This window comes from Typopeltis vanoorti, chromosome 9 (assembly GCF_054136105.1).
Source record: "Typopeltis vanoorti isolate ZY-2024b chromosome 9, IOZ_Tvanoo_1.0, whole genome shotgun sequence".
Lineage (NCBI taxonomy): Eukaryota > Metazoa > Arthropoda > Arachnida > Uropygi > Thelyphonidae > Typopeltis > Typopeltis vanoorti.
In genome coordinates this window covers 107,459,011-107,474,185 of record NC_143557.1, presented here as the reverse complement: position 1 = coordinate 107,474,185, position 15,175 = coordinate 107,459,011, and the positions used below count along the sequence as shown (strand labels likewise).

The window sequence follows — 15,175 nt, the reverse complement described above, 5'->3', positions numbered from 1 at the left end:
TCACTTTCGAGGGCTGTGTCATTTGAACAAATAGCCCTGGCTCGGTGAGTAAAAGTTTTGAGAATGCTATACTGTTGAGAAGGGTGGTGGTGTGATTGTTTATATTTTTTCCCTCTTAGTGTCAGTTATACCATTAAGCTTTATTATGGATTATAAAAGTGAATCGGCCTTTCATAAAGCAGCTTTTGTTTGCTTTATTTAATACCTCTCAAGAAAGTTCTGCAAAAGTTTATTTGTGATTGCATCAGCAATTATCACGAGTGTAATTTTTTTTTCTTGAAAATTAAAATTAATTTTCAGAAAAAAATTAACTTAATCTAAATATTTGAAAATTAATTTAAAATCTTACGTGATTTGGAACACAAATTTACTCAGATTAACGATATTATTTTATTAGCATGTTTATTCTTTACAAAATATGCTATGATTTTTATAAAACATGTTAGGAAACACTGAAGATCATAAAAATATAATTTTGCATATAATACATATAATTATGCAAGGCATCTTTTATTTTGCAGTGTGTGTAACAATACAATTATAAACAGTCATATGCAAATAAAATATGAAGTGGATGTCTGGAGACTACTGCTTCAAAGATTATTTTTGTTTAAAAGTAGCCTACAGTACCTATTTCATGTTTGTTTGTGTTTTGCTATACTCATTCTTTCAGACTGCTTTCAAGTTACAGATGTAAGATGAGTGATCAGCTACAGTCTCCCAAATGAAAAACTTATAGCACATTGCAAGATAAATAAAAAAAAAACCATCAATAATGAAAAGCTAATGTAGATGAAAATGAAGCATAAGAAAAAATACAGGTCCCACTGAATGAAAAGCAAATGATATACTAAATTTCTACATGAATTTCCATAGGTTATTCTTAGAAAAACAATCATATTTAAAAGTAGTTTGTATTTTGTAGACGCAAAGAAAAGAATTTTTAAGACAAAACTGAAAACTAGTACAAAAGTTTTATTTTAAAAATAGTGATAAAATTCAGCACTGACTGAATAAGATGTCCAATATTATCTCTCATTTTTGTGGAGGGGAATTCTAATTTATAATTTCTTTATAGATTTTGTACATAATCAAGATTATCAAATATGCAAAGATTTTTATAATTATCAACAAATGTGAATATAAACTATAGTTTTGATCTGTAACATAAAAAGTAATCAAAACATTCACCATAATATATAAGAAATACTATACAGTAACCTGTCAATTATCTGCCAACAGTGAGAAATCAATTTGCTGGTCAGATAATTTAATCACTTGTTAATCCAAGTTGCATGGCATTATGAGAGAAGTTGGTTTACAAAGTGACTAATTCAAGGTTCATTAAATTTGGTTATTTGAAAGTCAGAAAATTGGAAGATCACTGTATATTAGTATTTATTATATTATTACTCATTACAAATTTTGAAAACTAGTTTATTGAAAAATTTAACATCATGTACATCATATTTCATAACAATTAAACAATTCTATTAAGGAAGAAAGAAGTGAGTGAATGTGTGTATTGTATAATATTATAATTATCATGAATTTGATTTTCCTTTGCCTTTCATATTCCAGTACTACCATATCAAATGATGATAAAATTTTATTTTGATTTCAAAAAATTAAATAATTTAAAAATTTACTATAATTTATAAATTTAAAATCAGCCAGCTAAAAACCAACTTAAATGCTGATTTTTATCATATAAAAAAGAAATTAATTTAAAAATATTAAACAAGTAGTTTATTAAAGAAAATAATGCAGCAATGTTGCATAACACATTAAACAAATTTGAGAGGGATGTGTGTGTGTACATATATCCCTCTCAAATTTACACAGAAATTTATTGAACCACTCATACTCTAACACTATCATACTACAGTACATGTTATGTTAGAGATATCTTATAATATGCAAATTTAAAATGATCAATTAAAAACTAACTTGCATGCTGATTTTTGAATATTTGTGCTAATTTTTTAGCATGCAAAATATCAGTTGTAAACATGCACTTAAAGGAACTTATAAAAGAAACTATCAAAATATAAGGCATCCACTAATGACTTACAACTTCAAACTATAATAAAAAAAATGAGACCAAATGTAGCTTCATGTGAAACACCAGCAAGTGAAGTCATTTTTCTTTAATTCTAAATATTTTCTGATGTATGCAGTTGCATTTGTTGCAAACGCTACCCCCCAAACGTTCAAAGTGGAGTTCAAGTTAAAATGAAGCTTCTGAAATCTTCATTTTGAACAAGAGTTGTAATGATTAAAGCACTTAAAATTTATATAGTTTATAGAGTTTAATGCTAATATTAGCAGCTGTTAACTACCTCCAAACTAAAACAGAATTCCACATAATCACAGTGAAAATGGAAATAAACTATATATTAGTTTCATAGTTAAATTATATTAAAAATACAAAAATATCATCTAGATGTCAGCATATGTCTGTTAAATCTATGCACTATTAGGAAACACTGAAGATCATAAAAATATACATATTAAATATGTATATTTTTATGTTAAATATATTAAAAATATTAAATGCTTATATTTTTTAAAATCACATATAGCATTTGCACTTGTGTTGTATTTCCTAACAGTGTATTTATTAGTTTCTATAATACATGCATCATAATACGACATTTAGATAATATAAATACATAATATAAATTTTTAAAAAATGATAACAGCATTTTTAACATCAATGGTGCCTCCCTAATGCAATTGGAAGAATAGCAAAACATTGTGCCCTTTGACTGGAAAAGACCTGGTTTCGATTCTCATCATGATGAGGGGTTTATATTTATATCAGTTATATGGATATTTTCAACTGAAGGTGAGTTAGCCAATCCCATACGAAGGTAGCAGGATTTTTTCTCCCGGAAACTTGTTTTTTTTCATCCCATGTACAGACAAATTCGATTCTGAACACATGCAATTTACTGACAAAAAAAATAATATAAATACTGTTGATGGTAATAGTGTCGTAGTAGAAGAATTAGTAATAGTGGAGAGGGTGAGATATATTTAGCGAGGCAGAGTAGAGTGCCCTCCTGCAATGAGTCCTTGGACTTCCTGGATATGTCACATAATAATCATTTAATTATGCTGAAAATCCACAATTCATCAAAGCAGCAAATCATTGAAGAAAGCAGTTCACTGAAAAATGAATTGAAAGGTAGTTTCATCAAAACAGTGATTGAATGAGACCTAAAAATCTTTCCAGCATATATAGTATTTAGATCAGTGAAGGTGTTAACCACTGCAGTTCACTGACTATTAACGTATTTGTCAACAGCAAATTATTTTTAAAAAACTTCTCATTGTTGTACTCCTTGTTTTTCTGGTTGCAAAGACACTTACTTTTGATACTGATAATTAACAACTCATTCTCAATGTATGCATCTGAAAAGTGCTCATAGAAAACAAACAAAAAGAAAAGAAAAAAAATTAATCAAAAGAAAGAGAAAATGAAGTGAGAGTAGGAACATAAAATTAAATTATTTTGTTGCTGGCAAATGAAATTAATTTAATGACTTCCCTGGGTTATTCAAGAATTAATAATTTTATATCAAAAGCACAATGTAAATATATGCAATTTGTTACATTCAAATGCTATTCATTCTATAGAATGAATAGCATTTTAATATAACAAGACTTATAAATGCTCAATTACAATAGTTTTAGTTTCTTATTGAATTTATACTTTATCCCCATCACACACACAGGCATCATGGATGTACTATTAGTTTTGCAACCTCTCATGTGTGGAATTGATTAGGGACATCAGAATCCTTAATCTGCCACTGCAAGATAAGAGTAAAGGACAAGTGGTTCCAAGAAAGGGCAAAAAATGTTCTTAGGGAAAAACCAAATAACAAAGGAATGCTATATCCACCCAGTTACATTACTCAAAGAAACATATATATATCATGTAACTTACAACTGCAAATAAGCACTAAAAAAAAAGAGTGCTTATTTTAAGGATAAAACTCTGTAAGGATAATTCTAAAGTACTTAAGATATCCTAAAAATTGACTACTGACTGTAGTCAATTTTTAGTCTTTTTTTTACAGCAAGAGTAAATAATGTTTCATAAGAATAAAACAAAATGACTAAAATTGGTAGGGGCTAATTGATTAGCAGATGTCACAACATTGGGATTTTTATAAGAAATTAAAACCTAAAGGAATCTGTAATATATATATAAAAAGTATTTTCCACTCAAGTTGATTAAATATTAATTTTTACAGAAGTGCTTGTCACATTATGACATGTCATGACAACAATAAACTATTAGTGAAGTTAAAATACTAGTGGTATCAAAGAATCTATCATCAGGTTTACCATGAAGTAGCACATATATATCACAAAATAATGTTCTAAAATAGAACAAAATTATTAAAATTCTCAATGACACCGAATTATGTGGTCTCCATCTTAGGTACAGTCAGATTTAACATTGAAACATTTCACAATAGACAAGTATTTGTAAAGTCTGAAAAGGAACTTAGAAATTATCAGTAAATTGTTATTTCACTTGTTATTCAGTGAACTGCTTTTTTCAATGAATTACTTTTCAGTGAATTGTCATGAAACCTGAAAGGGACACTGTTTTTTCTGTATTGAATTCACATATTACAAGTGATTGCCAACAAAACTGTGCGAGATGCTTTGTATGCAGGAAATCATATTGCTGAAGCATCATTCAGTTTTTGATACAATTTGAAGTTGTAAAATAAATTTGTGAATATATCCTGCAATTTTATTAATCAACTGGCAGACAGCTGTAGTTAAATCCACTGTCCCACTTGTTATTTCCTCATCCTATTTTCAGCCGTCGATATAAAACATTTGCAATAATTCCTAAACCTATTACTAGAGTTGCTCCGCTTGCAATAACTGCTATCTTCTTCTTTAAATCAAGGCTACATATATTTGATAAGAATCTAAAGTTGTAGTTCAGTGTTTTTTTAAAGGATTCCTGTTTTTGAACTTTTTTAAAGTATTGTGTTATATGTGGACATGAATAAGCACAACGTTCCCAGAGTCCTAAAGCAGTAACCCTTTCCAGGAGTAGACCAAGATAAATATCAGCAATTGTAAACTGCTTATCACATAACCACCAATCCTTCTCTTCTGAAAGTAAAAATAAATAAAACTTATTAGATAACAGTTATTTATAAACTAATGTATAAATGCTTATTTTTGACTTGGAATATATATACTAAAAGCCATGCTTTGTATATAATGAGATACTCAAAATCGTAGTACATAAGAGTAAAAATAAATAAATAAATAATAACAATAAAGTTAACCTTTTAAGGAAAAATAGATATTAACTTAGTGATACCTATGATACTAAAGTTTTAAAAAAGATTCAAATAATTTGAATGTTTTGAAATTTAAAATTTCTGAAAAATTGCTGTGAACACTTAACTATCTAATTAGAATAATATAATTAAAATAATATAGTGGGCCTCCCACAATGAGTCTGTTGACTCAACAGAGGTTACCAAAAATAACAATAATAATGATAAAACTGCTTCAAGTTTTATATTTTTTTCCTTAGTTTTTTTTTTTTTTTTTTTTTCCCCTGGATTCTTGCATATATTTTACTAGCACAGAAAAAGAGATACTAATCTATCTGGTCCAAATACTCATCGTACAATGCACAAACACAAAAATAAGGATTCTTACCCATAAGAGGATAAGAATCTGCATTTATAATACTTAACTAACACAACTGAAAGAACTCATTTCTTTAAACAGCAATTACAATACTGTTTTAAAAAATAGTATGACACCTATAGTCTTAATATTTTCAGACCTGCAGGCAGTCAAACAACCCTCACTGCAGGAGGTCAAACTTTATACAGACCACAATGCGTGTCATACATTTAGTGTCTTTATACCTACTGCCCACTTCAATAATCCATTAAACTCATTCCACTCTCAATACACAAATTTACTACTTTTCACATGGTCTGTCATTCTCCCATTGCCTTTTGTCCTATGCAATAATCCCCATATATATTCCTAAAGACTCCTCACACCAACTTATACATCTCAATCATATCATTTCTCCTCCTGAAATATCTACTGAACTCAACAGAACACATTCCTTCAATCCATCATCATACTCAACAAACCTGAGTCCTGAAAGTTCTTAGTCACTTGTCTCTGGACTTTTTTTTGTCTTATAACTCATATATCTATTTAACCAGATCTGTGCACAAAAATTCAGATATAGCATAACCAGTGCCTTATAAAATGACATTATTAGTTCATTATCTCTACATAAAATGTCCTTTACATTATGGCAAAAATTTTCTGAGTTGCTTTTAGAACTTTTGCAAGGCATTCCACGAATTTCAACTCATCATCCACCAATACCACTAGACCCCTCACTTCTTCTATCCTCAAGCTTCACCAACACGATACAAGTCATCCCATCTTTTCTGTCCAAAGTGCATGGCCTTTGCACATAACAGTGAATCGGAATCTCCATTCATCTTCCCAATGCACAAATCTTGTAGAAATGTATACCAGAGCTCCCTGTCACTACTCCATCCAATTTAGCATAATTTACAAACTCAATATCTATTTTCTCAAACTCCAAACTATATCAATACATCTATATATAAATTAAGCAAGAACAGCAGTCTCAAAACAGAATCCTATGATACAATACTTGTCATCCTTCTCTTTAAGCACTGCTCTCCTTCATAGTGGCTTCTATTTGCAACCATTTCTGCATCCAAGCTACCAACTGACTATTCAGCCATCTGTTAGATCCTGAATGAAGGAATCTTGCAAAGAAATCATTCATTCAGGGTCTAACATACTAAACTACACAAATAAAGAGAAATACCTGCATATCAGCTGAAATTAAAGTGAAACTTCTTCACATATGTATAAAATTGCATTTTTATTTTATGTATCATGTATTTTAATCTATTGTGATCATACTAAGATCGAATTAGAGATTGTCTTAAAAGAGGAATTTGTTAATATTATTTAAGCCTCACTTCAGCTGTATAGAATGATTGTGAGTCACCAGATAGATATTAAGTAACAATTCATAGAAGGTATACAACTACACATGTCCAGCGTAACGCCAGAGGTAGTAGCTTACGTGGAAAGTATGTCGACACAAATTCCATGAATACAAGAGTATAACAGCAAAGGGGAGAGCAAGGGATGAACCCAAGGGGAGAAAAGAAACAGGTCATGTGCAAAGGGACTCCGAAAAAGGGGGTGCTCGAACGAAGAATATAAGGAAATGAGCGCTGTATCGGCTCTCTCTTATCTTATCGTTTTTCCTGGTTCCTGGTTCAGAAGTTAGCTGGGTGGTTCGAGTAAGGGGAGATGAAGTGTCAGTGCTACGAAGTCAGACGGCGAGCTTTCCTGAGAATGTAGGATTCCACGCAGAGCTGAAGGTGAAATTTCCCAGCCCTAGCAGAATCGAGCCCTCGCTGAAGAGTCCCATCGAGAGGAATAGAGATGTTTCCTGAGACGCAAAGAATCGAGTCTGTGATCAGCAGTAAATATGAAGATAGCATAGCCCCTACGCTGGCATAAGGACAGCCAATAGACAAAAGGTAACCAGACGTACACGTGGTGCTGAAGGACGTCGGAAAAGGTTCGGTAAAGTAGAATTACTCTATTTTGTGTTTAGAATTCCTTAGAAGAGAGAAAATTACTTGTGAATGTAAATTATGAACATTATTCTAAAGAACTTTGTGGACAGACTAATTAGATAGTTAGCCTCCTTTTGAGAATAAGAATTGTTTGGAAAAGGTCTTTTGTGTTGTATGTGATTGATTTAACATAACGAGATTAGGACTGTAGACTTATAGTAACTGAATAACATTAGAATGTTAGTTATATATGAACAGCTTGCAGAAGGGAATTTTAGTTTAACACCATATCATTTGCTATCTATCCCATTTATCAGTCACTGTGTCTTACATGCTTTATAACCTTTGATTTAAATTTAAAGTGTGTTGATCTTTTAACTCGAGTTTCCTTATTTAGCATTGAGATAAATTGAATGCCTGAATTTCTTTAGTGTATTTTGCTTTGATATTCCAATAAACATGATTTATTTGCCTATACCTGAGTCATGCCTGACTACAATTCTGATTTACCACTTATAAAAATAGAACCTATTTTGGCAGGAAGGAATTAGAATGTGTATATAATTATAGATTTAGGTCACGACTGCAGTCTGAATCTATACGGCCGTGTTAAAATAAATCATTGTGTAAGAACGCCTCAGAATCTAGTATTGTCTCCCTGAACAAGGATCTTTTCTGCTATAGGACACTGGCTGGTGCAGCATAATATAAATTTGCCAGTATCCGAAGAAGAAACAATCCTAGATGTAAGTGTATTAGGCCCAATATCTGAAGAAGTAGATTAGCGATTGAAAGATAGAATAGGAAGATATAAATCAGTAAAATAAAGAGAAAGCAATGACATAACACATCCATCCTTTCAATTTCAGAATAGCATGTCATGCAGTATTCTAGAAACATCTTTGCAAAATCTAGAAAAATCATTGTACATGCCCTTGTCCACTACAGTTGTGACTAATATAAAATGTAACCTGTGTGTTCTGTATGTATGTATGGTGTATGTCTGCAAGTCTCTCTCTTTCTCACCCAACATTGCATTCTCCAACTCTTTAATTTCCTCTTTCCTGACACTCAATCATGCAAATCATCATAAATCATTTTGATAATAGTGCAGGCCATAAAAAATCTTCCTCAAAAAAAAAAAAAAAAAAAAAAAAAAAAAAAAAAAAAAAAAAAATTAACTTCTAACCAAAAACAACAAAAGCCTTTCCAAGAAAACATCCATATTCAATTCACAGATGTTGTCTCAGTATAAATGCTGCACACCACCAAGATATTTAAGTGGTTTATTTTTAAGAAAATCTCAACTGATGGCCTCAACAACTACTGACTACGTTAACTTTCCAAACTTCATGATTCTTTACAGTACAAGTATAGAACCTGTGCATTTACCAGAAATAATATCTCTGATTACAGAATACCATACCTTGAATCCACTCTTTGCATTTAGTTACATTTTCATTTGCTGTCTAGTGTGCTCCTAACTCTGATAACCACTTTGGTCTTTTTCATTTGTCTTTGATACTTGATTTTCTATAGTCTAAATACAAAAACAGTGAGATTGTCTTCCTTGGGGTCTTCAAATATTCACAACTGAAACTGGCTTCCCTTTCCAATTCCACTGATCAAAATGGAAAAGATATGGAGATATTTTGCCACCTCCGACAATCTTTCACAAGCTGTCCACCCACCCACCAGAATATCTGATAATCCCCTCCACTCTCTAAATACACTTGATCTCTTCTTAACCACTTCTTCTAATAAATAATATACTCGATATGTCCACTTACCTCTTGATAACTCAGACCATAACCTTGTCTAAGTCTCCTTTTTTTTCAAACTTGTTGGCAAAACAAGGTCTGAACAGTGGTCTGGGATTGCAAGTAGAATGAGGATGAAAACCTTCACAGAAATTATTCAGTTGGTGCAGATGTTTGGATCAAAATAAAAACAGTAATCAGTTCAAGAAAAGGAGCAGTTTGATTAGACACACCCAAAATTTTCTTAAAAATTCTGGACCTTGTTTACCAGATGAGTGGCAATCCTAATGATTCATTCCAATCTTTGTTGTACCTTTGTGGTTTCTGTTCTGCTGAACACATCTGTAATGTTATTAGTTTCATGGAGATTGGCAGAATTGTAGATGCCACTGAACATATCAAGTTAAGTATTAGTATTATTCATCATTCGTACTGTTCCTGTATCTCTGAAAACATTCCTTCCAATAGTATTTATATGAAAATGCAACCTGCAGTTGCCATTTACTCTATTTAACTCTTAATTCTATAACACTAGTTCCTACAGACTTTCAATTCTATCACAGGATGTGGCTTTTCTTTAAAAACTTTTGAACAAAATTGTGTGTGTGTGTATATATATGGGAAATGTTACGTTTGCATACAAATGTAAGGAGTATTCAAAATAAGAGAGCTGAGTTTGTTGCACTGATTGGGTTAGTATGCCCAATCAGTGGAAGGGAAATCTTCCAATATAAGGCAAGCAAGAGGAAGAATAATTATGGCATGACGCTGATGGATAGCCATGGAAGCAGAGTGACCATTGCAAAGGATATAGTGGAATTACTGAGCACTTTATCAGTATATCATACTGGTGTAAATGATGCTGTGCAATATGTAGAAGAGGCAAGTATTAGGAGAATTGGAAGTGAAAAAATCAGAGGTGTATCAGGTGTTAATTGGGTTATATGTTAGATGGCTATGAGAATGGATGATATATCACAACGTTTTTTTTAAGGAATGTGTACAACAGTTAACTATCCCCTTGACCTAGTTATTTAATGAAAGTCTTGCTGTGGGTAAATTCCTAAGGAGTGCAAAGAAGGCAAAATAGGCCACTCCACAAGCATGGTTTTAGGATAGAAGTTTCCAATTACAGACCGGTGTGTGTAATTGCAGTTGCAGTGAAGGTGTTGAAGAGGTTAGTTAGGATTAGTTGAAGAGTTAGTTAGGAATTGAATACAAAATTGGGTTGATGGACATAGCATTCTTTATCATGGTCAGCATGGATTTGTAAAGGGTACGTTCTGCTTTAGCAATTTACTTGCATTTATGCTAAGGTAATGAGTGTGTTAGATATGAGAGATTCGTATACAGCGATATTCTTGGGGACTTTGCAAAAGTGTTTGAAAGATTACCACATGATAAGTTGGTGTACAAGCTGCAGAGGATGATAAAATACAGGAATATCTTGATTATCGCGGTTATTGTTGCCACGAAAAATACTGCAATAATCGAATCCGCGATAATCGGGATAAATAATGCGTGTAAAATGGGTGATCAATGCCAAGGATTTTTCAAATCTATTAATTAAATTTTATATATCAAGTAAAAAAGAAATGTGTTAAACGTGTTAAGTAAAAAATGAAATTTCATTAAGAAAAACAAGATTATTCTTTAATCTTTATTTATATATAAGAAGTACATACAGTACATACAATTATTCTTTCTTGGATAAAAATTGGTGTAGAGTTGTCTGGTGGAATTTTTTCTTTCTTTTTTCTTCGTATAAAACTCTGTAGCAATAGATGGAATTTTCAATTTCCTGACAAACTGTCAGTGATCACTCGAGATTAGGATCGCTGTTCAAGATTTTTTCTTTAAAATTTTCAGCAATTTTAAACATTTCGTCCATTTCTTCGAGGGTAAATTCCTTCGGTGCCAAGTCAATTTGTTCGTCATTATCATCGATTTCAGCATCGTAAGCACGTTCTCTCTCGAGGTTAATTAGGTCTTCATCATCCAGCTCCTTATCATGTGACTGAAGCCAGGTCCTGAACATCACCTTTTTCAATTTCTTTTAGTCCTAGATCGAAGCCCTAGAGTTTGCAGCGTGGTCTAAAATATGGTGAACATTGATTCATTTAGACCATACTCTGTTGCAATTTTGGCTTCGGTTATGCCTGCTTGATACTTATTTATCATATGCAACTTATCTTCTAAGCTGAACACTCTACGTTTCTTCTTGATAGCTGTAGACTTGAAATCATCCTTGTTTCTTTTAGCATTCATTGTAGGGGTAAATAACAAGAGAAATAAATATCCACATGTACTTCAGGCAAGGGCGAATAGTTACTGATAAGTGGTGAGAAGGCGTCGTCAGATAAAAACGAAGCGCTACAAGAGAGCGATACCTGGAGAGTGGCGACTCGAACTGGTTGCATATGTAGTGGGTTACATCTCGCGGCCACAATAATTCGAATTTGGAGCGCAATAATTGGAATTTTGGTATCAAATTATAAACCGCGATAATCGAGGTATTCCTGTAGTTTATTGTATAGATGGATTGGTGATTGCCTCTGAATGATACCAGCAAGTTATGTATGATGGAACAGTATCTCAAAAAAGGAGGGTAACTAGTGACATGTCTCAAGGTTCTGTTCTTAGTCCCCTGCTGTTTAACTTGTTTGTAAATATTATATCATGTGGACTGACCTGGGAATTTTCAGTTGTTTGCTGATGCAAAGTTGGGGAGAATTATAACTGCTGATGTTAATTCCATTCAGAAAGATTTGAATAGACTCTTGACTTAAACAGAGGAGTGGGGCTGTAGTTGTAATATTAATAAGTGCAAGTGCATTTTGGAGTACTATATTGATGACTCTGTGCAGGAAGTGGATGAGATTCATGATTTGGGAGTGATAGTTGACAGCAGACTGAAGTTTAGAGAGCACACTGCAAGTGTTGCAAAGATTGTACATTGTGGTGCCACTATGATAAGAAGTATACTAACATGTAGGGATTTGTGCCACTGTATAAAACACTAGTCAGACTACACTTGGATTACTGTAGTTAGATTTGGTCACCTGGTTTTCAGTGTGATGTGGAAACATTAGAGAAGGTCCAGAGACAAGTAACCAAGCCAATATCAGGACTCTAGAATGTTGGTGGAGAGAAGTTGAAGGAATATGGATTGCAAAGTTTGGTGGACAGGAGAAAAACAGGTGATATAGAGACATTTAAGTTAGTGAGGGGATTTTATTGGATTAATCCAAAGGGGATTATAAAAAAGAGTAAAAGGTGAGAGGGGAAGAACCTGAGGCCATTCCTGGAAGTTATGTAAGAGTGTAAGATAAGGAGTAGATTTTTTACATAGAGAATTAAGTGAGTGGAACATATTACCAGAATATGTTGTTAATACAGAGAGTATTAAGTATTTTGAGATTTAGTATCATAAATATATTATCAGTTGAATGAATCACCCACAATGAGGCTGCCAACTCCATGGAGGGAGTAGTAGTTGTAATAATAATAATAATATATAGTGCAGACAACATCATACTTTAATACAGGGATGGCAAACTCGTTTACCTCCAAGGGCCAAATTAAGAATTATACATCAAGCTGCGAGCCACAACAAAAAAAAATCTCGAAATAATGAGGAAACAGATTTTTTAATATTAGCATTAAAGTATATAAGTACAAAGTACAACTATGAGCTAGGTTTTTAATCCTTTTTCCCAAGTAAGCAAACAGACAAGTAAGTCAAGTTTGCACTTGCACGTAGTGCAAGTCTGAGGCAACTCGATGCAAAGGTGGAGTAAGATCCGATCACTTTTTTTGGTATTTTCCCCTAATGCAAAGCACATTCCCTTACCACACTCCATCTTTGCATCGAGTTGCCTCAGACTTGCACTACGTGCAGCCGCAAACTTGACTTACTTGTCTGTTTGCTTATTTGGGAAAAAGGATTAAAAACTTAGCTCATAGTATATACCCAAGGTAAAAAACTTTCTACAAAGTACAACTATGTTACAAAAATACATATAAAATATGAAGTTTACATATTTAAATAAAATTACACATATATTTTTTGAAGAAACCTCACAACGTTTTTCATTAACGAAATCTTCAAAATTTGGTTGAATTTGTTGAGCTGTAGTTATTTTCAATATTGATTGCACATGCTGGTCTGTTAATGTTGATCTCTCCGCAGTTTTCTTATTCTTTAAAGTTGAAAATAGTTGTTCACATTTTATCTATATGCTACCGAATATAGATAAAATATGCCTAATTGCACATAACACATTGGGGTATCGATCGACTGATAAATAATCATAGAACTTTGGAATTCCAACATCCATATATTTTTGTTTCAATACGGAATCATACAGAATTTCGATTAACTCCAACTGTAAATTGTTCACCAACAGTTTCAACATCAGTCGATAGAAAAGTAAATAGGCGAAACTGATTTTCATATTTCTTAAAATCTTCTTTCAAATTCATTTTCTAATAACTTCATTTGATTGGCATATTCAAAATTTCAATTTTCGGTGATTTTTGTAATAATGATTGACAATGTTCAAAATGGGATAAATTTTCTTTTTGAATTTGTTTTTGCCAAAGTAATAATTTCTGTTCGAAAATGTTAACATTGTCAAATAACATGGTAGCTACTTGATGTTTGCCTTGTAGCTTAAGATTAAGTTGACTAAGGTGACTTGTAATGACAACTGAAAAAGCCAGGTCCACATAGCGATTCTTAAAAAAGTAGTAATTTCGTCCAGCAATTTGAAGAATCGCTTTAAAACTTTATGATTGGAAAACCATCAAATTTCTGCATAATAAGGTAGATCACTATATTCACTTTCTATATCTTCTAGAAAGCTACTAAATTGGCGATGATTAAACCCACGTTGACGAATATAATTTACAATTTTACTGACATTTTTTAGGACATGTCCAATATTCAAAGCTTTAAAAGTTATTATTACCTTGTTCTTTGAATTTTCTTTTAAATTTGTAACAACTCCTATAACAACACCAGGTCATGGCAGGAACACCATCAGTTGCAAGACAAACTAGCTTTTTTAATGGTAAATTGTATTCATTCAGAACTTCCATAAGGGCATCAAAAATATCAACTCCAGTGGTTGTATCTTGCTTGGGAATAATTTCTAGAAGTTCTTCACTTATTTTTAAGTCATATCACATCCATGAATAAAAACAGCCAGCTGAGCGATATCCCGTACATCCGTACTTTCGTCAATTGCAAGGGAATAGGTCTGAAATGTTGGAATTATTGATTTTATTTGATTCCTTAAGTTCCCGGCTATATCATCAATTCTGCTACTAATGGTATTTTGAGATAAGCTTATATTTTTAAATTTCTTTAATTGATCAGGACACAACCCTTCAACTGCTTTATAATAATACATTAGCGAATAAATTTCCTTTCAGTGAATGGTTTCGACTTGCTTGCAATTAAATGTGATTAATTGGTTTTTAACATAGCTCTATTATCTTCAATAGGTTTGGTAAATACACTTTACTATTAAAGTGTCAACTTTAATTCTGACAATTTATCTTCCCGAAGTTTCGCAACATATTTGTCATGGTTTTCTTTATGATTTGTATCGTAATGCTTTTTAATATTATATTCTTTGCAAACTGCAATAGAGTTTCTAGATATCAGGCATATTTTTTTTTCCTTTGAATACAAAAATATTATAACTCCTATTTTTGCTTGAAAACTGCGATGTTCTTCTTCAGTCGTTT

At 32.1% G+C, this 15,175-nt stretch overlaps 1 protein-coding gene across 2 annotated transcripts in view; it reads right to left on the bottom strand.

Moving 5' to 3' along the window:
• Nucleotides 1–393: 393 nt before the first annotated feature.
• Nucleotides 394–15,175, bottom strand: part of LOC150103396 (ganglioside-induced differentiation-associated protein 1-like) — a 70,439-nt gene continuing 55,657 nt past the window's right edge. For both annotated transcript variants that reach the window (XM_090397624.1, XM_090397625.1), the window contains exon 5: nucleotides 394–5,154. In XM_090397624.1, coding sequence (XP_090253750.1) covers nucleotides 4,838–5,154 — 317 coding nt within the window. In that variant the 3' untranslated portion in view covers nucleotides 394–4,837. The remainder of the gene's footprint in view (nucleotides 5,155–15,175) is intronic.